We start from the raw sequence: 21560 nt of genomic DNA, 5'->3' as shown, positions 1-21560 counted from the left end.
AGGCAGGAAACGTCGGGGTGGGGGCACAGATTGAGAGCAAAGCTGGGCTGGGTACCCCACACCTGGCCTCGAGGAGCCTCCATCCCCACCACCCCAGGCCCCAGACCAGGAGAGACGAGTCAGGGTCACGCAAAGTATTAAAAGACACCTCTTTACTGTTACCACGCAGCCTCAGTGTCCCGCAGGGTAGCCGCAGCCTGTGGCAGCCGGTGGTCACTTGGCGCTCGGAAATGGCCGCCTGCACTGCTCCAGCAGCTCCTCCAGGTGTTCAGCCCGCTTCATCGCAGCCTACAACACCCGGTGCACCCTGGTCAGGCCAGGGCCACCCCACCCCACCCCTCAGGCAGGCCAGCAGTGGGCACCCACCTGGTGCTGCTTCCGGAGGCTGCTCACAGCCTCCTCCTTCTTTGCCAGGGCCATCTTCACCCTGCGGGGGAGTGCACGGGGTGCTTCAGTGCAGTGGCCGAGCCAGACCCCCAGGCCAGCCTGTAGCTGAGCGCGCCAGGGTGGGTGGTGGGAGATCTCCACCCCCGCCCCACTCCCACCAAAGAGCAGGAGGAGCTATTGTCCGGCCCAGCCCATCCCAGTCCTGCTGACTGGGCACTGCGCGGCCTGGAGGAGCTGACAACAGGATCTGTGACCCCACAGCTGACCCCATGTGAAGCCACGCCCTTTGGGAAGGGCTCCCTGCTGAGAGGAGGCCAGGAAGCCTCCACCATATGCCTGCCTCAAAGAGCACCCACGGAGCAGGGGTGAGAGGCCAGAGACCTGGGAAGGACTAAGGGATAGCTGGTGGGGAGGGGAGGAGGGGTCAGCCTATTTGCACAGCACCCACTCCACCCGGTCCCAAGGGGCCAAGGGCCAGGGAGCTCCTCTCTGGACACCCACAGGTGGGGCACCTGCCCTGGTTTGGGATGGCTGGCTTCCTCCCAGGCCCTGGGGCCAGCATCACACAGAGAGGACAACCGAGCCTCAAGCAGGGAGCCCCTGGCTGCGGCTGATGGACGCATTCCGCATCAGCGGGAAGGAGGGAGCGCAGCCGTTCACCGTCCTTGGCCCAGCATCCTCTTTGGAGCCACAGGGTCCTGTCTGCCTTCCCCAGCCCTGTGCTCCCCAGGACCCCTGTCAACCCAGGAGCCCACCTCCCATGAACCTCCTCCAGCTCCGCTTGCTTCTCCCGTGTGAGCTGCTCCAGCTCCAGCCGCTGGCGGGCCCGCAGCTCAGCCAGCTCCGCCTTGGTCTGCCGGTTCTCCTCCTCAGATGTCGCCAGCCGGTCGGCAAACTCCTGGCGAAGGACCTGGGCAAGGCTGCTGCGCTCGCCAGTCAGCTGCTCATTCACCTGAGGGACATGGGGGACGACAGGGACAGTGTGAGTGGATGGCGGGGGCTGGGGGCCAGGGCTCAGGTGCCTGATCCACCTGCTCACCGCCTTCACGTCTGCCAGCTCCTTTTCCTTCTGTCGCACCAGGCCCTGCAGACGCACATTCTCCCCTTCGGCCTCCCCGAGGCGCCCCTTCAGTTCTGCACACCGCTCCTGGAGCTTCCGCTCTGACTGCTCCAGCTCCGAGAGCTCCGCCTCGTACTTATCCCGGAGGCGCTTGACCCTGGTGGCAGGAGAAGCTGGGTCAGGGGCAGCCCTGTGGCCCATCTCTGGGCCTTGCTCTGGGCTTCTTAGGGCCTCACCGGTTCTCCGCAGCCCGTTCGCTCTCCTCCCTGGCCTGTGTCATGTCAGCCTCCAGCCGGTGGATAACCAGCTCAATCTCCTTGTCCCGGCCTTTCCGGATCTCCTCCTTTAGCTCCCGTTCTCGGTTCAGCAACCATGCTTCCTGCAGGGGAGGCACATGGGGGCTGGGGGAGCTGGCTGAGGGTGGTGGAGGATGCTGAGGACCTCACCTGTCCTCAGGGGTGAGGGCCATGCCCTGTCATCAGGACCCAGCATGGGACCCAGCAGGGGCCTGAGTGGGAACTGTCAGCACAGCCTAGTTCTTCTCCCACTCAGAGACCGTGTCTTCTGCCAAACTGATCCTGATAAAAGAAGGGACCTCATCTGGCTGCTGAGGGCAGGGTGGGGCACCCACACGGCCGGGGGCCCCCACCCAGGAATGAGAGCATCAGTGGGGCAGCCTTTTGGAAGGCAACCTGCAAATCCCATCTAGCTGAACACACCACGCCCTCTGACTCAGCCAAGTCTGGGAACGTATCCCACAGATACGAGGACCCCTCCATGAGTGGCTGTGGGAAGGGGACAGGGTGGCCACTGGGCCACACTCAGGCTTTGTCCCCTAGTTGATGGCTCGTGTGGCCCCTGTGTGCCTCTCCACCACCACCTCCTTTCAGGACAGGAGAGCGTGGTGCCACAGCCTATCTGGACATTGGCATGAGAGAATAAGGGGAGCCCTGCTCTCAAGTGGGCCCCTCACACTGGTTGTGGGTCAGCCTGTCAACTTTCAGAACATCCACCACCATCCTCTGGGGTCCACTCCAGCCCCCCAGTCTCTCCCATGCCCAGCTAGAAGTTCACTCAACTATGGCCAGAATCACACCGCCAACCCCAGGCAGCCAGAACCCATACCCGCCCAAGGGGAGGCCACCGATGTAGGGCCTACAGGCCTGCTTTGAGTCTGGGCAGGAGGGGAGAGGGAAGAAAGCCCCCACCCCGTCCCAGCCTCACCCGCCTCCCACCTCTTTCTTGGCGGAGTTGGCTTCCCACATCTGTCTCTCCACCTCCAGCTGGTCCTTCAGGGCCTTCAGTTCCATCTGGGGGCAGGCGACAGTGTGACAGCAGCCTTGCCTGGCCGCTCCCCACCCAGAGCTGGGTCTGTCAGGGCCTGCATGGGCCTGAGGTCAAGCTGAGGGTTTGTGGGGAGCTGGCTGGGGAGATTCCTAGTGTGAAACCAGGTTCGGCACAGTGCTTCAAGCAGCTGCTACCCTGTGGCAGGTGGGACGCTGGTCCCGGCGGTTGCCCTCCTCCACCCCTGGTGGGTGCTTTCCTGCTAGGCAGGCCCAGAGGGAAGCGGAGGGGCTGGGGGCGGGGCCTGGGCCGGGGGCGGGGCTGACCTGGTGCCTGCGCTCCTGCTCCTCTTTCCCCTTCTCAAACTCGGCCCTCAGGGCCCGGCCCCCCGCCGAGCTGCTCTCCTCTAGCTGCCGCCTCAGCTCATCCAGCTCTGCCCGCTGCCTGCAGGTGAGCAGGGGTCAGTCCTGGGAGGCTAGATGAGGCTGGGCAGGGCAGGGATGGGCAGGGCTAGGCCCCGCCCCGCAGTACCTGGCGGCCTGCTGGCCAAGCCGCTCCTTCTCCTCCGCAACCTCGTTGTAGAGCCGCCGCCGCTGCTGCTGCAGGGCCCGCTGCTCCTGCTCCAGGTGCTGCTCGAAACTGTGGACACAGGACTCATTGGCAGGGGTGGGGGGTGGGGCAGACACAGGAGCACCTCACACCACAGGGGCCCAGGGCAGGCGCAGCCAGGACAAGCTCAGAACCCAGCAGTGGTCCCCGCGCTGTCCATCCCAGCCGCCCCCCAGAGCGCATCCTAGGAACTGAACTGCCCAGTACAGTTACAGCTGTCCTGCCCCTCGGTGTCCTGCACTAACCGCCCCGCCCCCCGCCCCAGATTTCTCTGACCCTGGAGGGAGGCTGCCAGGGAGCAGGTACTGTTCACTCTGGGAGTCTGTGCACACACCAGGCCTCGCTCCCCCACCAGTGTCCCCGGGACCCCCACCGCTGCTGGGCTCGCTCCCACTCCTGCCGGCCCAGCGCCTCCTTCTCCCGCTCCAGGTGCTCGCGGAGCTCCTCCGCCTGCCGGCCGTAGTGCTGCGCCGCGCGCTCCTCTGCCTGCAGCAGCTCTGTCGCATGCAGACCCTTGAGCTTCTTTACCTCCTGCTTGTGCTTTGCGATCAGCTTCTGGATCTCAGGCTCCAGGCCTGCGGGTTGGGGGGAGTACTATGCTGCGGGACCTCTGTCCACCACTGCACTGCAGGGGCCCTGCCCCGCGCCCACCTGAACTGTGTGGGACCACTGACCTCTGCCCACTGGGACACCAGGGCTGCGGACCAGCCAGGAGACCCCCTCCAGGGGCTCCAGCCTGAAGCACAGCTGAGCCCACCAGTGCCCACAGCGCCACTCCCCGCCCACTGCACTGAGGCTCCCCCCTTGGTGCTCTGGCCTGCAGAGTCTCCCTGGAAGAAGGGGTCACTGCAGAGGAGGGTGTCCTGGGCAGGAGGGCCAGGGGTGGGCAGGCACAGTTGGGGCTGTCCCACCAGTCCTTAGAGGGTTCTATGAGTGGGAGACGAGCAGCCATCCTCCCCCAACCAAGACCACTCCCCCCACCCCACCCCACCCCACTCACTCCCCTGGAAGCTGGAGGAGGCAAGAAGACCCATCAAAGGGAGCCTAGGCCCCCACCCTGGACGGGGCCCTGTGTCAGGACGCTGGTCTGTGGCCAAGCTCGTGTGCCACCAGCCTCCCCTGCTCCTCCCAGCCTCGAACCAGTGAGGCCCATCCCTGGGTCTCACTGCTTCCTAGGAAGTCCCTGTGCCACACATGCGACTGGAACTACTGTCCTTACTCGAGACCCTCATGACTGTCCTGCCCACGTGGTGGCTCCCAGCATGATGGCCCCTACCTTTGACCGTGATCTCCTTGATCTTCCGGGTTTTCTCATTGATCCACTTCTCTCTGCGGACTTTTTCCGTGGCGCTCATGAGTTCTTTGAGTTTCTTAATCTCCTATCAACAAGGAAACAGGAGTCAACAGAGGACCTGTAGAAAGCAGGAGGATGCAAAGACACCCTGTTCCTGGCTGCCCATGGGTTTCAGGAGGCAGCCTTTCAACAGTGACCCTGGACAAACCAGGATGCACCAGGGACCGCGGTCCTTGTCTGATGAAAGCTGGGAGGAGTTAGCGGGGTCCCTCTGACCAAAGACCAGTGCTGTGGTAGGTCCCCGGTCACCTCCTCTGAACTACACCTCCTTACCTGTGACACAGGAGCAGTCTCCAAAGTCCCTCAGCCCCCACCCCAGGGTCAGCCACTTGCCAAGCTTTGGGAAAGCAGCTCGGAGGCCAAGGAATGAGGTGCCGGGGGCCGCCTGTCCTGGGGTCCCTCCCACAGGGCCTCCAGGCCTGGGCCAGGTGGTGGGAGGGCAAAGGGCTCACCAGCTCATGCTGCTCCTGCAGCTGGGCCTCCCTGTCCTTGCGCCTCTGGTCCCCCAGCTTCAGCTCAGCCACCAGGGCCTCGCACTTCTCGCCCAGAGCCTTCTTGTCTTCGATCAGCTGCAACCAGGGGTGGAGGTGAGGCTGCTGCCCTGTGAGGCCAGGAGGCCCAGCCTCCCCTCACCCAGGAGGCCCGCACACCAAATCCTGAGCCTTGCTTTGCCCCCTGGTCTGAGGGAGGACCCTGAGTCTGGGGAGCACACACGTGGACAAGGGCGACAGCTGCCCAAGCCTCGATCCCTCTGGGACCTGGCTGGTGTCAGCAGCGCTCGGACAGTGCCAGTGCCTTGGCTACAAGGCCCCGACTGTGGCCACACCAGGAGCTTCCTGGAACGGGGGTCATTCTGTCAACCCCGTCACCCGGCCTGTGGAGAAGGGCCTGCCCACTGCCTGCCAAGGTGTCTCCACAAAGCCCCCAGGACAGCACCCAGCCTCGTGGAGGACTCCAGGCAGACCCCTCATTTGCAGACACCTATGGCCGCCAAGCAGAGTGTAGCTAATGGTCACCGGAGGCCACTTGGTTCCTCTGGGCTCTGTTCTCTCTCCACAGACCCCTCACACAGAGTTTTCCTCAGAAAAGGACCCAACGGGAGCTCAGCTGAGCACAGGGTGGGCGCGAAGCTTCCACCACCCTGTCAGGAGAGCTCTGGCTGCCCCGCCAGCCCCCGCAGACCAGGGGTGGCCTCCCCAGGAGAGTCCACGTGCACAGGAAAGTTCAGAGTCTGTCCTGCTGGGTGTGTCCCCAGGCCCCCAGAGGACCAACTGGTCCTGACTGACCCCGCAGGGCTGGACCCCACCTTGGACATTCTCTGCCCACCTGCTCCTGCTGCCTGCCCACCATGCTGGGTCGAGGACCATGGCCATGGGTCGGGGGAGGGTTATGGCCGTGGGGAGCATCATGGCAGGGGGGGCGGGGGGGCAGCACCGTGGGGCTGGTGTGTGTTGGACCAGCCCTGGTCTCCACAGAGGGAGCTGCTGTCTGTTCCTACAGAGAGAGAAGGAGGCCCACAGGGGAGGCCTATGGGTCCAGAAATTTCCACCAAGCCCAAGCTGGTCTGGAACCCAGTCCCGTCCTCCTGACCCGTGCCGAGCCCCACGTCCAGGCAGCGCCACCTGGTCTATGAAGGACAGGTGCCGCCGTATGGTGGCCTCGTAGTGCTCCTTCTGCTGCCGCAGCTGCCGGCCCAGCTCCCTCTCCGTCTCTTTGACCCGCCGGAAGGTGAGGTCTCGCTGCTGTGCCTGTAGCGGGTGCGGGAGAAGAGACGGAGGCGAGGCCCTCAAGGGTCAGGCCAGGGGCTTGCTCCGGCTGGGGCCCTGGGGACAGATGCAGTGCTGATGGGGACGTTACCAGCGCCCTCTGCAGCAGCACCATCGCCTGCTTCTTCTCCTCCACCTCCAGCTGCAGTCGCATCACTGATGTGCTGACCTCGGACGTAGGCTCCAGGCGCCCCAGCCCCTCCTCCGGCATGGGCCCCTGCAAACGTGGCTGTGTCAGGCAGGCCATGGTCACCCGCTAATGACCTGCTGTCCCCCCTGGAGACCCCTTCCACACCTGAGGAGCTGAGGCCGGCCGGCCCTGCCCAGACTTCTCCATCTCGTCCAGGAAGTTCATGATGCTCTGCAGCTTGGCCTCTGAAAGCAGGGTCCCATCCTCAGGGGGGCCAGCGGCTGCACTCAGCTTCCCAAATTTCTCCAGGTTGTCCGCTGTCAGGGAGCTGGCATCGTCCTCCTGTGTAGGAGGGGTGCAGGGTTAGGGGCCATTTGGACAGTTGAGGACTCTGGGTCAGCCTTCCAGAAGCTGCTCAGGGTCCCCTGGGGTAGAGGAAGGCCTGGTCTGGAGGGAGGGCCTCTCAAGCTCCCCAGACCCTGGCAGGGGGTACCACTGGCAGAGAGGCAGTACCCACCCCACCTCCACTCCTGGGTTCTTCTGAGGGTCCTAACCCTTAGTGAGCCATGGGATAACTGGGGAGATTCAATCAGGTCCCATCTGGCCCTCGTTAGGGTCCTTACTAGAGCAGAGAGGAGGCTGGTGGACTGCCCCGGCCCCCAAAGCACCCCTGGGACCTGAATGGGCAGTGCCAGGGCCCGTGGTCACCTCGTCGGTCCAGGCATATTTGTCCTTGTGGTAGGCCCGGGGGCAGGGCAGCGGTTCAGGTTCCTGCTCCAGCAGCTTCAGCGTGTCCAGCAGCTCGTCCAGGGTTGCCTTTGACTTAGCCCTGCTCCCAGCTCGGCCCATGCCCTCCAGGCCCTCACCAGGCACGTCCTGGAGGCTGGCATCCTGCAGTAGATGGGCCGTTAGAGGCAGAGACCACCAGAGAACAGAAGGGTGAAGCTTTCTCCACATGAGCACGTGCCTGCCCAGCCACGTGGACTAAACTCGACCCGCCCCGCCCCACCTCCAGGAAAACAAAAAGGGTGGCTTGGTGGGAGGGGTCTCCAGAGGCTGGAGGCTTTGGCGAATGCCTAACCTGAGCTTCCAGCTCTTTTCTATTGGCCTGTAGTGGTGCCACCCCAGCATCCATGAATACCCAGAGAGATTCCAGAGCAACCATTGAGACCCCAGCCTTCTGCTGGATTGACAAGACCCATCCTGGGTTGCCTTTCCTGGTGTGAGTGACCCCACAGCCAGGGAGGGGCAGCGAAGGGGTAGGTGCCAACCACCCCGGCACCGATGCACCCCAGAGCCGAAGGCAGGCAGGCAGGGTTGGAAAGGCTGTGCTGAGACCTGAGGCTTGTCCTCTGAGAGCTGCCGGGGCTCTGGGGACGAGCCGAGGGCAGGCTGGCCGGCGTCCTCCGAGCCTGCGGTGTGGAAGCTGGCCCCTGCACAACAGAACACAGTGTCAGCCCACCAGGGGGCTGCAGACATGGAGGAGCCCTTGGGAAGAAGCCAGGCACAGGGGAGGCAGGCCTGGGACCGCACACACCACGGTGGACCTCATGGAGCAGTGGGGACACTGGGGAGCCCTGACCTTCTGGAGTGAGAGGTCACAGAGTTGGTGCAGCTGCTCTGAAAGGACCCTGTGTCCAGGTCCAGAGTAACTGGGACAGGAGTGGAGGAGCAGGGCCTGGTGTCTGCTGAGAGCAGACTCATTCATGAGTGGAAGCTGCCAATGGGGCAGTGGCATAGGGCACCAGGAGACATTGGCAAAGGCTGTACCTTCTTAGCCAGGAGCCTCCCTGAGGGAGAGGGATGGGGAAGGATGGGGAGGTCTGGGCAGGAGGCATCTGCTTTTAGGGATAACTCCAGGGGAAGTCACCATATCGGGGTGACCACACACAGAGCCGGAGGCAGTGGTGGGTGGGTGGCAGGGCAGCCTCTGGGCTCTCAGCCCTGCTCACCAGTGTTATTGGCCTTGCGGGTCTGCTGAGTGGTGCTCCCCGGCCTCATGGCTGGCTCCTGGGTGGGCTGGGGCTTCTCCGTCTCCCCCATCCCCTTCAGCAGCCCAAGGTCAGCATTGCCTGATTTCTGGGCTCGCTTCTGCTGCAGTTCCTGTCGTGGGGAGCCCTTGTGAGCAGCTGGGGCCAGGGGAGAGGGCCGGCCCTCATCCTCCTCGAATCACACTGCCCAAGGCCCCGTGCCCAGGGTCTGGGGGAAGGGGGCAGCAGGGTCCCCAGGAGCACAAGTGGTCTTGGCACAGAGGGTCCTCCCTCAGTGCCAGGCTCCCCACGTGGCTCAGGCCACCCCCTCACTTGGATGGCTGCCCTCCGGGCCTGGCGCGCCTTCTCCTCCCTGGCCTTCCTCCTAGCTGCCTCTCTCTGTTGGTGTTGGTCCAGGAGGGACCCCTCTCCCAGCCGCTGCCGCTGCCCCTGCAGAAGCCAAGCCACAGTGGGTTTGACTGGAGAGATGGGGTGGCCCCATCCTGCCATTTCCCTGCCCCACAGAGGACAAGCCCCCCTCTCTCAGGTGGTCAGCGGCTCCTGCAGATGGGAAATGGCTTTGCCTCCCAGCTAGAAACCCACCCCACGTTTCAGCAGGGGTGACCCGGCACCCAGGTCCTGTGACCGAGCAATTCGGGAGGGAGGAAGCTGACCCCCTAGATGAAGTGGACTCATGGGGCAATTCTAGGTTCAAGCCCACTGGTCGAAACCCTGCCGTACACAGCAGGACCCCTGGGATTCACGCCCACCCCTCAGAGTGTGGCTCACACACCCACACTGACCTCTCGCTTGGATGCCAGCAGGCGCTCCAGGCGGGCAGCTCCGGCTCGGCGCCGCTGCACCTGGTGTCGGTACCAACGCTGGATGGTGACAGCAGCCTGGTTCACCTGGTGGATGAACCTGCCAGAGAGCGGGGTCAGGATGGAGGCGGCTGAGTCACAGCCTCCCTCCCTGGGTCTCCAGGAGGCCCAGCGGGCAGAGAAGCGGCGGTGCACGCGGCCCTTCTTCAAGTGCCAGCGTTCCCCGGGGAAATGGAAAAGCTCATCCCCACAGACTATTCATGATCAATAGAAACTGAAAGGAACCCAGAGGCCCACCACCACCTGTGGGCGAACGCTGTGTGCTCCTGATGATGACACTGCTCAGAGACAAAGAGTAACAAGTCAGAGGCCCTGCAGGCTGAGCACGGGGGCCACAGGCTGGGGCTCCAGGCATGGCCCACCGGGGAAAGCAAACTAGAGGGGACAGGCTGGTGTGGCCAGGATCTTGGCCAGGAGGGGCTGGGGGAGGGTGCGTGAGGGGATCCTGGGGTAGGGGGTGATGTTGTTCCGACTACACACGCGTTGAGTTCATAAACTTGCGCCCTAAGAGGGGCACCCTGTTGCGTGTACATTTTACTCAGTAAAGCAGGTTAAACCCAAAGCCTTCATCTGGGCTCTCGGGACCCCTTGTCAATTCACTTGGCAGAGGCGCTAATGGACCATACAGGATGTGAGCGGTCACCGGCCGTGGGACATGCACCCAGAGGGGTGTCCCAGTGGGGACACCCGGGCCTTGCCCAGCTCCTCCCGCTCACCCATTTCCAGGGCCTGGTTCTGAGCTCTGTTGGGACAGCCGTGATGACTGCTCAGCCAGGTGAGGCTCTCAGAGCCCAGGCTCTGACCAAGCATGTCACAGACCTGCAGCCACAGCAGAAGATCCCACTGCGCCCACATCCCGCCCTCTCCAGGGGCCAGATTTCAGGGGCAGCGCCATCAGTGTTCTGACCTTTGCAGTTTTTTATCTTCCTTCTGTTTAATGTTTTTTTACTTGGCAGTTTACTGAAGTGATTACATACTTATAAAACTTACCCATTTGGAATATACCATTCAATGATTTTTAGTAAATTTAGAGAGCTCTATGACCACTGGCATGATCCAGTTCTAGAATGTTTCCACTGATCCTAAAAGACCCCCTCTGCGCTCCTCTGGCCCCAGCCAGCCAGTGCTCTACTTTCTGATTCTGCAGATCTGCTTTTGTTGATGCTTTGTATGAAGAGAACTGTACAACGTGTGGTCTTTTCAGCCTGCGTCATCTTAAAACAATTCTTGAGTGGACATTTCTCTCCCTGGCACCTCAGGCCTCCTCCCAGCCCCAGGGGTGGTCACCTCTCAGCCTCCTCCTCGGTCACCTCCTTCCGTCTGAGCAGGCCGGTGGTACCCCCCGAGTTATTCTGGACCACGTGGTTGCTGCGGGCCACATTCTTCTGAGGCTTCCCGAGGCTGCTGCCCTCGCCCTCATCCGTGGCTGCCTTGATGATGTTGCTGACCGGGAGGAGGGAGAAAGATTCACGGCCGCCTAACATGGCCCCCTCTCCCGGCTCCCAGGGGACGGCTCTGTCTGTGGCTCGGGGAGCCGCCGTAGCCTAGTCCCAGGGCCTGAGGACCCCAGGAGCAGGTGAGGTCCTGTTCTGACATGCTGGTCATCCTCAGGGTCACCTACTCCCCCACCAGGGCCCATCTGGTGGCACCCAGGGTTAAAGGGCTCCACACTTAAAACAGCAGGATCCCAGAGCCGGATGGTGACTCGACACCCATAGGCCGTCCCTGACCTGAGCATGCTATGCACTGGACATGAGGGTGAGGGACCGGCGGTGGGGCTGCTCTGCTCAGCCTGCTCAAGGTCCCCCTTGGCTTTGGTCTCAGATGGGGACAGGGGACGTGGGGGGCAGCTGTGGTTTGCTCAGTGGAACCCCAGATCAAGATGAGCCTGGGCTTGCCTGTGCAGCCAGGGCCTTACTTGAGGGAGGGAGCCGTGCGGTTGGAGCTCTTGGGGGGCGGCGGCACCCTTTCTGAGGGGGTGTAGTGGTTGTGCACCATGGTGGTGACGCAGTTGCCCACGGCACCCTTGTTGCTCCTGCCGGGAGAGACGGGGGTGGGGGTGGCTTCAGGCTCGGAAAGGACCCCCGATTCACGCAGGTGGTGCCAGGGCTCACTGTGGCACTGTCCCAGTGTCCCTGCCGGGCCCCTCCACGGCCACCATGCCCAAAGGTGGGGCCCTTCTCAGGACCCAGGGAAGCTCCATCAGGCTGTTCGGCCAAGTGGAACCCAGGGTGTGAGGGTGCAGCCAATGTACCTGTTGTTGGCGGTGAAGTTGGGGGCCAGGGGCACCGTGCACTCTCTTCTCCTCGGGCCCACTGGCACGTCGAGGGCTCCAGGACTCTGGGCATCGGATGGCAAGGTAAAGGCCCTGGGCCGGTCATCCTGTCAGTGCACACAGGCAACAGTCCATCACCCCGCTGCACGCACCTCTGACGCGGGGCCCCTGCCCTGCCCCCACCGCCTCACCCACACATGGGGAGCTGTGAGAGGACCCAGAGGCTGGGACGGTCTTTGCTCCTCCTCACACTGACCACTGTGGTCAAAGCTGGCTAACTAACACTGATGCCCCCTGCCCCCCACCAGCCCGTCCTGCAGGGCAGTGAGAACAAAGTCAGAACCAGGCGTCAGCCCCAATGAAACAGCCTGACGGCCTGTCGACTCAGCTCAGCTGCAGCCTCACCAGCACATTCCACGTGGCTCCCTTCTCACTGGAGGCTTTGCTCAGACTGGCTGGCCTTTTTCTCCCACTGGGGCTGCCCTCGAAGAGAGTCAGGAAGTCTGGGGGCTCTGCCGGCCTGAGTCACAGAGAGGATGGCAAGCAAGGTCAGTCACAGGGCCTGGGGAGCCCGGCTCCAGGAATCCAGATGGGAACTCATCTTACAAGGGGACAGGAGGGGCCAGGTCACTGATGGGATCTCCTACTCCCAAGCTTGTGGCATGAAATATCACTTCTCAGCCCCGCTCTGACAACCACTCCTGGAAGAGACGCTCGCACCCTGTCCTGTGGCCACCATGACAGCCCCAGGGAAAGCTCAACAAAGACAAGGGAGAGGAGCAGGTGGGTGGTGGCGGGGGCAGCCTTGAGATTCACATCTCTGCGCAGGAAATGACAGGCCAAGACTCATCCTGCCTGCCTTGCCCCGTGCTGGGCCCCTGTCCAGCCAGCGCTCACGCCGGTGAGGCTGGGAGAAGGACCAACTGAGGCAGGAGAGCAGGACGGGAGTACCTGGGGGGTCAGAGGTTACCTGAGGGGGCTGGGCCATGCCTGGTTGGCTTGTGGCTGGTTGACCTGCGTGGCGCTGTTAGATCTGCGAAGGTTGTTAATGGCCCGGGAGCCTCCGGGCCCTGGGTTCTCCTGCAAAAAGGAGGGAAGCAACTGACCGTGTGGCTGAGGTTTCAGACCTTGTGAGTCCACTCAGGGCCAGGCCAGGCTTGGACCCAGATTGAGTGAGAGGCTCTCCTGGGTCACATGTAGACAGGTAAGCAGGGGGAACAGGTGACAGGTGGGAGGGGGAACACCGTGGGGGCCCTGGGTTTGTCCAGCTGAGGCGGGGCAGGTCCCCGGCCTCTCATGTGAAACGGGAGCGCCTCACCCCTGGCAGGTGGAAGGTCCAAGGGGAGGCATGTGACGCCTGCCCAGGCACCGCAGCAAAGGCTGCCCTCCTCCTCATCACCTTCTCACCAATGAGCCTGGCCGTCCACTCCCCATGGCAGCTCTCGTCCCAGAGTTCCTGCTGCCATCCGGCTACCCACCTGCCACCGACTGCCTGCCCTGCACGGTATGTCCAAGGCCACCAGGAGCTCCTCCTTTCCCACACATCAACCTCACAGAGGAATCACACACTGGAACAGGAGGGATGGAGGACTTGGTGCTGGCAGGATCTAGGCTCTATGTGGGGCCAGGTGACCCTAGCAGCGACCTCTTGGTGAGTCAGCTCCCTAGTCTATGAGCCAGAGTCCTTCCTGCCCCCGGATAGCCCCAGGGATAATGGGATAATGGACATGAAGGTGCCTGCTGAGGTGTGCAGCTTACCCAGGAGTCAGACGCCACCCCAAGACAGGGGGCCCTGAATAGCCTCCAGACCTGATACCCAGCTCTAATACTCACCAACAGCTTCCTCCTTGGCTCATTGCCCGTGACCACGGAGATGGAGCGGGTGATGGGCTTGGTGGCGGAAGCACTATTGGGGCGCCGGTTCATGGGTGGAGGGAGGCCTGTCAGACTCAAGTCCACACCTTCCAGGCTGCCCTCGGGACCGCTGAGGGCCCTGGAGCCTTTCATGGTGGACAGGTGGCCCTGAGAAGAGAATAAGGGCGGTAAGCAGGCGTCCTCCGAGGGACCAGGTGGTGTGCACGCCCTCTCCAGCTCGGCCGCAGGGCCTAGGGCTGAGGGTCCGAGTCTGCACACCGCTCAGCTCCCCAGAGGCCTGCCGTGCCCAGGACCCTTGTTGCTTGGTGGCTGTCTCCTTATCAGGAGCAGAAGCAAGTGGCAGAGCAGGACACTGAGCATTAACAGCAAAAGGAGGTTTCCTGGGGTCAAGATGACCCTCCCTGGAAGGGCACTGCAGGGGGTGATCCTGGGCTGCTGAAAGTCATAGGTATGAGCCCTCATCCCACGACAGGTACTCTACCTGCCTGGGCCCCGTATTCCTCATCTATAAAATGGGCCTTCAAAAGTGCCTCCTCACAGGGTATCATGAGGTTCAGACAAGGTGGCCTTGAGGCTGGCCTGTGGTGAGCACCCCACGGGCGATATTCAAACTGGGATTTGTTAAAGCCCCTAAACTTATCTGGCCATGGAACTCTCCCTCTGTCTCCTTAGAACCATCCAGAATACCCACGAGCTCCTGGGAGGCAGCATCTACTCTTGTGTTGAGGTTCCCCTCCTTCCCTCCTAGGGTGGCACTTTCACTGTACATTGCTGGCCCTTCCCATCCGACTGCTCAGCCCTGGGCCTCTTCCCTCTATCCTAGGGGACAGCCTCTGGCCTCCTGGCGTCAAACACCATCTCTGCATGGCCGGTTCCCACAGGCATACCTCTCACCACCCCCTTATCCCCTAGTTCCCAGCTTAGCTGACCATGGAGTACATGGCACCTCAGACCCAAACAGACTCCTGACTGCCACCTCCAGCTGCCCCTCCCCAGTGGGTGTTTTCTGAAACTGGCTCAGACCAAAGATTCAAGTCTCATCCTGACCTCTTCCGCCTCTCACCTCCGCCCCCACCCCCTCAGGCACCTAGCCGGTGCCCCTTTCCCGTCAGTCCCTTCCCTCCACAACCCCCGCCTGAGCCCCCATCTCCTCAGACTGAAAAACTACGGCAACCCCTCCTCTGGCCCTGCCTGACCAGCCTAGCCTCTCCCCACAAGGCATCCTTAGCTGATCTTTCTGAACCGGGTCTCAGATCAGGGCGGGAGGACACTCAGGCAGGAGGAATAAAGTCACCAGACCTGGACTGAGAACAACGCCTCTAAGACCTGACCCTGTCTCTGTGACCTCCTCACTGCCTCCCTTTCCCTCCTTCGATCTGCTTGAGACCCTTCCCTGGGATGTCCTGAGGCGCCCCTGCCCCCCCAACTCAGAGGACTGCCTGTCCCTGTCACTCCTCACTCCATCATCCTGCTTCCCTTGTCTCCCTTGGCCACCTGCCCACACAGGTTGGTCTGTGCGCTGCCGGACGCCCTCGTAAGAATGGAAGGTCCACGAGAGTGGGGACCCTGCAACCCCAGAATCTGGCATGTGGCACGTGCTCAGGTAACCAGAGGGGATGAGCTGGCACCAGGAGGGACCAGAAAGGAATGAGCATGGCCCTCCATGGCATAGAGGACTCTGGTGGGCCAGCGGGCACACACCATCGTCACCCAGGTTCAGCACTGCAGCCTCCTTCAGCCCCAACACCCACAGCAGAGGCTTTGGCCCCTACTCTCCAGAGTGAAGGCAGAGGCTGTCCCTGCCACTCACTAGGCCAGTGTCCTTGGGTATGTGTTTCCGGTAGTGTGAGTGAAATTTAACACCCTTCTCTCTTCCAGGCACCAGCCACACCCAGCCTAACTGGGCCCACTCGAGGGGCTGGCACCCTTGAGCAGCAAGGAGTGTGGGGGGCTCTGGGATGGTAAACAAAACCTCTCCATGGAACCCTCCAGACTAGACCTCATCTTGCATACAGAGGTGTCCCTCCCAGGATCTGAAGGTGGTGTCCAGAGCCTCCACCTGGACCTCTCAGGATGAGCTGTCCCAGAACCCCAGGAAGCTTCCCTGCAGGCAGCTCCCCATGTCCCTGGGGTTTGGCTCAAGGCAGGGAGATCATCCTCCCAGGAAAGCGGTAGGAGCTCACGGGCCCTGGGGCATGAGCCCCTCCTCACCTGTGTGGGGGCGCTGAGGGGCTCTTACCTGCATCTTCCCCCTCGTCTGGGTACCCTAAACTGCACGAGAACCCCCCTCACCTGCATGGACCTCTTCACCTGTGTGAGTGCCAGGCCCCCTCACCTGCGCTGGCCTCCCCACCTAGGCGGGCCCAGGACCACCTCACCGGCGCGGGGACGCCCTCACTGGCACGAGCCCCCTCTCACTGGCACGAGGCCCACTCACCGGCACGTTCCACCTCACCTGCACAGCCCGGGATGCCCCTCCCTGCGCGGGCCAGGATCCCCTCATCTGCGTGGGCCAGCCCTTGTGCGCCGGTCCTGGAGATTCTTCACCTGCGGGGGCCACCCCAATTGCACAGGGACCCTCTCACCTGCGTGAGTCGGGCCTGGAACTCGGGGCCTGTAGGACCGAACGGCGAGGGATGCGCGGGGCCCTCCAAGTGGAGACACGGGGAGCCTAGGCTTCGGGCCGACGACCTCGGGACCTCGCGCCCTCGCGCCCCCAGGCCCCGGCGCTGACTACGAGGCCCGGTGACAATGAAGCGGTCGGGCGAGCAGCGGCAGCTAGCAACCAAACAGCCTAGAACCTCCTCCCCGTCCGTCACGGAGGCCCGCCTTTCCTGCCCGCGCCCCTTCTGGATTGGCTCTCCGGCCGCCCACTCCGGACGTTCCGGGAGTTCATTGGGTGGCTCGGCTGTCCTTCGAGAAGTTCAACCGTGGGAGGAGCCGCAGGGAGCTGGGGTGGTGCCTGTGGTGGCGGCGGGCTGCCGATTGGATATGGCCGCGGAAGGCGGGGCCTTGGCTGCGGTGGGGCGGGCCCTAGGCGGAGCCTCTGAGAAGGGGTGGGCGACGAGGAGAAAGGGACGGCGCGTGGGGAGGGCCGTGGAGCGCGAAGGGTAGCTCCACGCTTCTTCTTACCGTGGGCCCAGCCAGCCTTCCGTGCTCCCACTCAGTCCCAGGCCGCGTCGTCCCCCTAGCTCCCATGCCGTCCCGCGGATCCCACGCGGTCCCTGGGCTCTCGCGCGGTACCCGAGCTCCCTCCTTGCCCAGACTCGTCTGGACACCTGGGTCCAGTTACCCTCTGAAAGCTCCGTTTTGGGGTCTGGACCCGCGAGTCCCAGGAAGGCCCGCCTGTCAATAGGGGCCCTTCCTCGGGCGACCCTGACACCTACCCTCACCCTTAATGCCAGCTCCCCTCCTTACACCCAAGACCGCGCGGTGGCGGCGTTGTCCTTTTTTTTTTTTTCTGTTCTTTTCCTGTCTTGACAATGCCATCCTCCCCCCAACCGCCTTTTTTTTTTTTTTTTGCCTCCTTCTCCGAAGTTTTAATCCCCCACCTCCACTCCCCACCACCCGCCCTCCCACCGCCTGGAGGTTGTTTCCTATCGTTTCTCACGTCCAGACCACTGTCCCCACTGGCAGTTCAGTTCAGTTCAGTCGCTCAGTCGTGTCCGACTCTTTGCGACCCCATGAATCGCAGCACGCCAGGCCTCCCTGTCCATCACCAACTGCTGGAGTTCACTCAGACTCACGTCCATCGAGTCAGTGATGCCATCCAGCCATCTCATCCTCTGTCGTCCCCTTCTCCTCCTGCCCCCAATCCCTCCCAGCATCAGAGTCTTTTCCAATGAGTCAACTCTTAGCATGAGGTGGCCAAAGTACTGGAGTTTCAGCTTTAGCATCATTCCTTCCAAAGAAATCCCAGGGCTGATCTCCTTCAGAATGGACTGGTTGGATCTCCTTGCAGTCCAAGGGACTCTCAAGAGCCTTCTGCAACACCACAGTTCAAAAGCATCAATTCTTTGGCACTCAGCCTTCTTCACAGTCCAACTCTCACATCCATACATGACCACTGGAAAAACCATAGCCTTGACTAGACGGACCTTTGTTGGCAAAGTAATGTCTCTGCTTTTGAATATGCTATCTAGGTTGCTCATAACTTTCCTTCCAAGGAGTAAGGGTCTTTTAATTTCATGGCTGCAGTCACCATCTGCAGTGATTTTGGAGCCCCCCAAAAATAAAGTCTGACACTGTTTCCACTGTTTCCCCATCTATTTCCCATGAAGTGATGGGACCAGATGCCATGATCTCCGTTTTCTGAATGTTGAGCTTTAAGCCAACTTTTTCACTTTCACTTTTATCAAGAGGCTTTTGAGTTCCTCTTCACTTTCTGCCCTAAGGGTGGTGTCATCTGCATATCTGAGGTTACTGATATTTCTCCCAGCAATCTTGATTCCAGCTTGTGTTTCTTCCAGTCCAGCGTTTCTCATGATGTACTCTGCATATAAGTTAAATAAGCAGGGTGACAATATACAGCCTTGACGTACTCCTTTTCCTATTTGGAGCCAGCCTGTCGTCCCACTGGCAGGACCTCCTCTTCGGCGTCCTGCATGTTTCCCTACCTGCATTGTGCATCCTTCCCAGTGCACAGGTGGACCTGGCACACCCAGCTCAGCGCTACCCGGTAGCTACGCTACGCCCCCCTTCTGTGATCCCTTCACCAGGAAAGCCCCCTCTCTTCCACGAAGCTTCTGGTCTCACCAACATTTTCCCCTTCAAAATAACAAATAGCACATTGCTCATTTTTGTCCCATTTTTATAAATCAAATACTCTTTATACTTCAAAAAATTCTAATTTATATCAATAAAAATCATATTTTTGGGTGTACAGCTGAGTTTTGATGACGCAGAGAGCTGTTTAGGTTTCCCTGGTGGCTCAGATGGTAAAGAATCCCCCTGCAATGCGGGAGACCTGGGTTCAATCCCAGGGAAGATCCCTGGAGGAGGAAATGGCAACTTGTATTCTTGCCTGGAGAATCCCCATGGACAGAGGAGCCTGGTCTACAGTCCATGGGGTCACTGAGTTGGAATTGACTGAGCAACTAAGCACACACACACACACAGCTGTTTTACCACCACAAACAAGGCACAGAACATTCTCTCCCCTCCCCAAACCATGGGCTGCCTTTTTGTAGCCAAATCCTCCCCACCCCTTGTCCCAGTCACCTCCAACCTGTCGTCTGTCAGTCTATCACTATGGTTTTGCCTTTTCCAGAGTCTTGGAAATGCAGTCCTGTGGTGTGTACCATTTTGAGTCTGGTTTCCTTCACTTAGTTACATGAGCCTTCCCTGTTCCTCTTTTCTTCATTGCTAACTAGTATTCCACGGTGTGGGTGAACCATCCTTTATTACACAGCAACCCAAGGACTTAAGGGTTGTTTCGGGTTTGGGGCAATTATGAATGGAACTGTTGTAAACATTCACTTTTAAACATTTGTATGAACTTAAGTTTTCATGTCACCTGGGTAAATACTTAGGAGGGACTGCTGAATTGTATGGTAGGTAGGTAGGTGTTTAACTTTCTAAGATACTGCCAAACTTTTCCCGAAGGCAATGCATCTTTTTATTAATGCTGCATTCTCACCAGCAGCCTGTGAATTCCATTTGATCCCCCTTGGCCTCACACTTGGTATTACTGGATTTTTAAATTATTTTTAATACAAATATTAATGGGTGTCAGGACTTCCCTGGTGGTCCAATGGTTAAGAATCCTCTTTGCAATGAAGGGGACACAGGTTTGATCCCTAGTCAAGGAAGATCCCACAGGCCTTGGAGCCAACTAAATCCACACACTGCATCAAAAGATCTTGACACAATGAAGAGACCGAATGCTGCAACTAAAATATTCTTAAAAAATACTAAAATAGGTGTGTAGTGGTATTCTGCATGGTCTTCAACGGCATTTCCCTAACAATGTTGAGAAACTATCTGTGTGCTTCTCTGTCCGATATCCATATACCTCCTTTGGCAAAGTGTCCGTCCACATCTTTCACCCACTTTGTACACTGGGGGTTGTTTTATCATTGAGTTTGGAGTGTTCCTTATATGTTCTTGATATAAATCCTTCCCAAGAGTTGTGATTTGCAAACATCTTCTCCAGTCTGTGGCTTGTCTTTTTGTTCTCATGTCATTCAAAGTAAAGTTCTTCAACTTTGATGATGCCTAGTTTTTTCTATTATAGTTTGTGCTTTTTCTCTCTCATAGAAGCCTAATCCAAGTACAGAACGTTTTCTGCTAGGTTTTCTTCCGGAAGTTTAACTTCTAGATAGGGTTATGGCTCACTTTAAATACTGTGTAAGATATGAGAAGGGGCCAAGGTTCATTATTTTCTTCCAGTTGTTTCAATACTATGTGTTGGAAGTCTATCCTTTCTCCACTGAATTACCTTGACACCTGTGGAAAACCACCTGCCGATAGCCGTGTGGCTCTGTTTCTGAATTGTCTATACTGGCCCACTGATCTATATCTAAACTTCCACGCACCCCAGTGCTGACTACTGCTTCTGGACAGCGTTTTCAAAGTCGGTGCTGTGAGCCCTCTGTGTGCTTTTTCAAAACCTCCTTAGCTATTCTAATTGCTGTGACTTTGGTTGTAGCTTTTAGGATCAGTTTGTTTCTATTTACCAAAAATAAAATAAAATAAAATAAAATAAAATAAAATCAAGATGGGAATTATGTTAAATCTGTAGATCAATTTGGGAAAAATTGACATCTTAACAGTAAAATCTTCCAATCTATAGTGTCTCTCTCCATTTACGTAGGTCTTCGTTGATTTCTTTCATCAGTCTTTTGTGTTTTTCAGCATACACATCATATATACACACACACACACACACACACACACACACACTTAGATTTATAGCTAATCATTTCAGGTTTTGGATGCTATCATAAAGTCTATTTTTGGCCACACTGGGTCTTCGCTGCTACGTGCGGGCTCTCTCTAGTTGTGGCGGGCAGTGGGTAGTCTTCCTTGCATTCTCATGGTGGTGGCTCCGCTTGTTGTGGAGTGCAGGCTCTAGATGCATGGGCTTTAGTGGCTGTGGCATGCGGGCCCCAGAGCACGGCTCAGTAGTTGTGGCACAGGGGCTTAGTTGCTCCATGGCATGTGGAATCCTCCCCTACCAGGGACGTCCCAATAGCAGATTTTAAAATGTAAATGTCCAATCATGTATCACTCGTATATGAAAATACAATTCAGCTTTACTCAACAGCCTGTGTTCTTGCCAAACTATTAGGCATAGGATTTTTTTTGTGGAATCTATGATTCTCAACATAAATAATCATGCTTTCTGTGGTTAACAGTTTTATTTCTTCCTTTCCTTTGTATTTGTCTTTTCCCTCATTGTTTCATTGAAGCGGCTGGTGCTTCCAGGACAATGCTAAACAAAAGTGGTGAGCGTGGACATTCCCGTCTTGTTCCCAATCCTGGAGGGAAATCATTCAGCCTTTTGACATTAAGTATGGTGTTGCAAAGAGTTGGACACGACTGAACCAACTGTGTACACACACAAGTACCCAGTCCATCCCCTTTACTGGGTGAGAGAAATTCTTATATTTCTAGTTTGGTTTTTTTTTTAAATCATGAATGTTGAAATTTATCTCTTGCTTTTTTCTGTGTAAAATGATAATGTGATTTGTTCTTCTTTAGTGTGTTAATATAGTGAATTGCAGTGATTTTCAGATGTTGGACCAGCCTTCCATCCCCAGGAAAAACTCCACTTATTGTGATGTATTATTACTTTTTGTATACTGCTGGATCTGTTTTGCTAATAGTCTGTTGAGGACTTTTTTTAAATCTATGTTCATGAAAGAGATTGGTCTGTAGTTCTCCAAATCAAGTGCACATGGAACATTCACCAAGATAGACTATATCCTGGGCCACTAAACAAACTTAAGCAAAAGCCTGAAATCTT

At 58.8% G+C, this 21560-nt stretch overlaps 1 protein-coding gene across 3 annotated transcripts; it reads right to left on the bottom strand.

The window, feature by feature from the left end:
- Positions 1-135: 135 nt before the first annotated feature.
- On the bottom strand, positions 136-16406 carry CEP131 (centrosomal protein 131). Of its 3 annotated transcripts, none has more exons than XM_027518021.1 (26): positions 16047-16406; positions 13550-13738; positions 12687-12796; positions 12122-12236; positions 11696-11823; positions 11360-11476; positions 10729-10884; positions 9364-9481; positions 8894-9010; positions 8543-8693; positions 7929-8023; positions 7299-7481; positions 6756-6932; positions 6552-6677; positions 6317-6442; positions 5147-5263; positions 4617-4719; positions 3714-3915; positions 3263-3370; positions 3058-3175; positions 2683-2757; positions 1684-1826; positions 1427-1604; positions 1143-1339; positions 367-427; positions 136-288 (listed from the first exon to the last, which is right to left on the bottom strand). In XM_027518021.1, the coding sequence occupies exons 1-26, from the start codon at positions 16092-16094 to the stop codon at positions 214-216; spliced, it is 3333 nt and encodes a 1110-aa protein (XP_027373822.1). In that variant the 5' UTR covers positions 16095-16406; the 3' UTR covers positions 136-213. The 3 variants fall into 3 exon arrangements, with proteins under 3 accessions (XP_027373822.1, XP_027373823.1, XP_027373824.1); XM_027518022.1 differs by having other exon boundaries at positions 16177-16406; XM_027518023.1 differs by lacking the exon at positions 8894-9010 and having other exon boundaries at positions 16047-16157.
- Positions 16407-21560: the final 5154 nt, after the last annotated feature.

This window comes from Bos indicus x Bos taurus, chromosome 19 (assembly GCF_003369695.1).
Source record: "Bos indicus x Bos taurus breed Angus x Brahman F1 hybrid chromosome 19, Bos_hybrid_MaternalHap_v2.0, whole genome shotgun sequence".
NCBI classification, from domain to species: Eukaryota; Metazoa; Chordata; class Mammalia; order Artiodactyla; family Bovidae; genus Bos; species Bos indicus x Bos taurus.
The sequence above is the reverse complement of the archived record's forward strand: the minus strand, read 5'-3'. Positions and strand labels throughout refer to the sequence as shown.